The 1,819-nt window shown below is 33.8% G+C and overlaps 1 protein-coding gene across 1 annotated transcript; it reads left to right on the top strand.

Moving 5' to 3' along the window:
- Positions 1–903: 903 nt before the first annotated feature.
- Positions 904–1,353, top strand: LOC119249724 (ubiquitin-conjugating enzyme E2 variant 2-like). Its single transcript, XM_037517185.1, has one exon. The coding sequence runs from the start codon at positions 904–906 to the stop codon at positions 1,351–1,353; it is 450 nt and encodes a 149-aa protein (XP_037373082.1).
- Positions 1,354–1,819: the final 466 nt, after the last annotated feature.

Consider the following 1,819-nt stretch of genomic DNA (forward strand, 5'->3'; position numbering starts at 1 on the left):
TTCTCAGCTATCTCTAGACTCTCCAAAGCAAACAACTTTCAAAAATTCATTTACTTGCATCCTTTGTTTTCTAACTTACTTTCATAATTATATCTCCTAATTCCTTGGAAAAATGAGTATTCTTGAGGGTTTTTTAATCCACACAAACATATATTGAAAACTAATTGACAGTAAGTTACCAAATACTCATTTATGAGAATATGAAAAGTTGTGAGTAAGCCAGAATTTCACATTGCTATATGAAATTAGCAAAGGTGGAAGGTAGAGGTTTAACTACTTACAAGTCATTATTTTTATTTATATTAAAAACTATAAATATAGTCTGTGAAAATATTTGATGTCAGTTTTCACACTGGAAAATATGAAGTTAGATTGTTAAAATACTAATCTTAAGAATAATTATGGTCTAATGGTCAAGCAGAAGCATATACTAGTGGGTTTATCAGATCACAGTGAGCTAGAATACTTTATTAGGAGCTTACTCTTGACGGAAATTACACAATAAATCAAAGTTTCAGTAATGTGTCTACAGACAGTAGACAATTAGAAAAATATGCATATGTCATGTTATTTAGTTTAGCAATCATCCAAACATCCCATGTGGTCCTTTGATAGAAGAAAAAGGACAAGGTCCTTCTGGCCTCAACCATTTACTGGCAGATCTGTTGACCTCATTCAACACTTAACAATGAAGTGGATATTCCAGAAAATAAGTGGTTTATAGAGAGCCGAGAGATAATGTGAGACTAAGTGGGAAATGATTGTGAAAAGAATCTACTCCAGTCCTCCAAGTTTTTGTTGTTATATCTAGGCTAAAGATGACTTCAATGAATTTAAATAAAATCAGTACTATGCTAGAATGCTTAGGATACAAGCTTGTTGTGCGTCAGGCTGCAGGAGAAGATGGCGATCTCCACAGGAGCTAAAGTTCCTCGTAATTTTCGCTTGTTGGAAGAACTTGAAGAAGGACAAAAAGGAGTTGGCGATGGTACAGTTAGCTGGGGTCTTGAAGATGATGAAGATATAACACTTACAAGGTGGACAGGCATGATTATTGGGCCACCAAGGACAAATTATGAAAACAGAATATATAGCCTGAAAGTAGAATGTGGACCTAAATACCCAGAAGTTCTTCCATCAGTTAGATTTGTAACCAAAATTAATATGAATGAAATAAATAATTCCAGTGGAATGGTGGATGCACGGAGCATACCAGTCTTAGCAAAATGGCAAAATTCATATAGCATTAAAGTTGTACTTCAAGAGCTAAGACGTCTAATGATGTCTAAAGAAAATATGAATCTTCCACAGACACCAGAAGGACAAACATACAATAATTTTAGTGCATCTTAAACTTGTCTTAAATCAACAACCTTCTACTCATGTTAATGTCTTGATTAAATATCACAATACAAAATACCCACACATTAAGTAAAAGAATCCCAGCTAATAAACATGACCTGGACATTTTAAAGAATATAATTAATATATGTACACCCATTTTGTCTTCAGGTAACAAGAGGAAAAATGCAGCACCATTTTTTTTTTCTCTTGTTAAGGCTTTGTCATCGCAGCATAAACCTAGAGTGCTCAAAATTGAATTCAGGTTTATAAGATGAAAGCATGACAAGAAGTATCGGATGGCTTTGGAAGCATGTGTATTTCTGAAAAGTGAAAATCTCAAGAAGGAAAAGCTAAATAGCATGCTTCATCCATCTTGCTTAGAAAAAGAGATGCAGTTTAAATTGTCTAAAGTAGCAGGTATAATGAATATTGTCGCAAATTGTATTAATTTTTGAAGCGGTGTGGGTGCTGACTA

The sequence above is a fragment of the Talpa occidentalis genome, unplaced genomic scaffold (genome assembly GCF_014898055.3).
Source record: "Talpa occidentalis isolate TD23 unplaced genomic scaffold, MPIMG_talOcc4v2.1, whole genome shotgun sequence".
Lineage (NCBI taxonomy): Eukaryota > Metazoa > Chordata > Mammalia > Eulipotyphla > Talpidae > Talpa > Talpa occidentalis.

What these genes read in the sequence shown, in the direction of transcription:
- LOC119249724 (XM_037517185.1), top strand. Translation starts at nt 904, where the DNA reads ATGGCGATCTCCACAGGAGCTAAAGTTCCTCGTAATTTTCGCTTGTTG.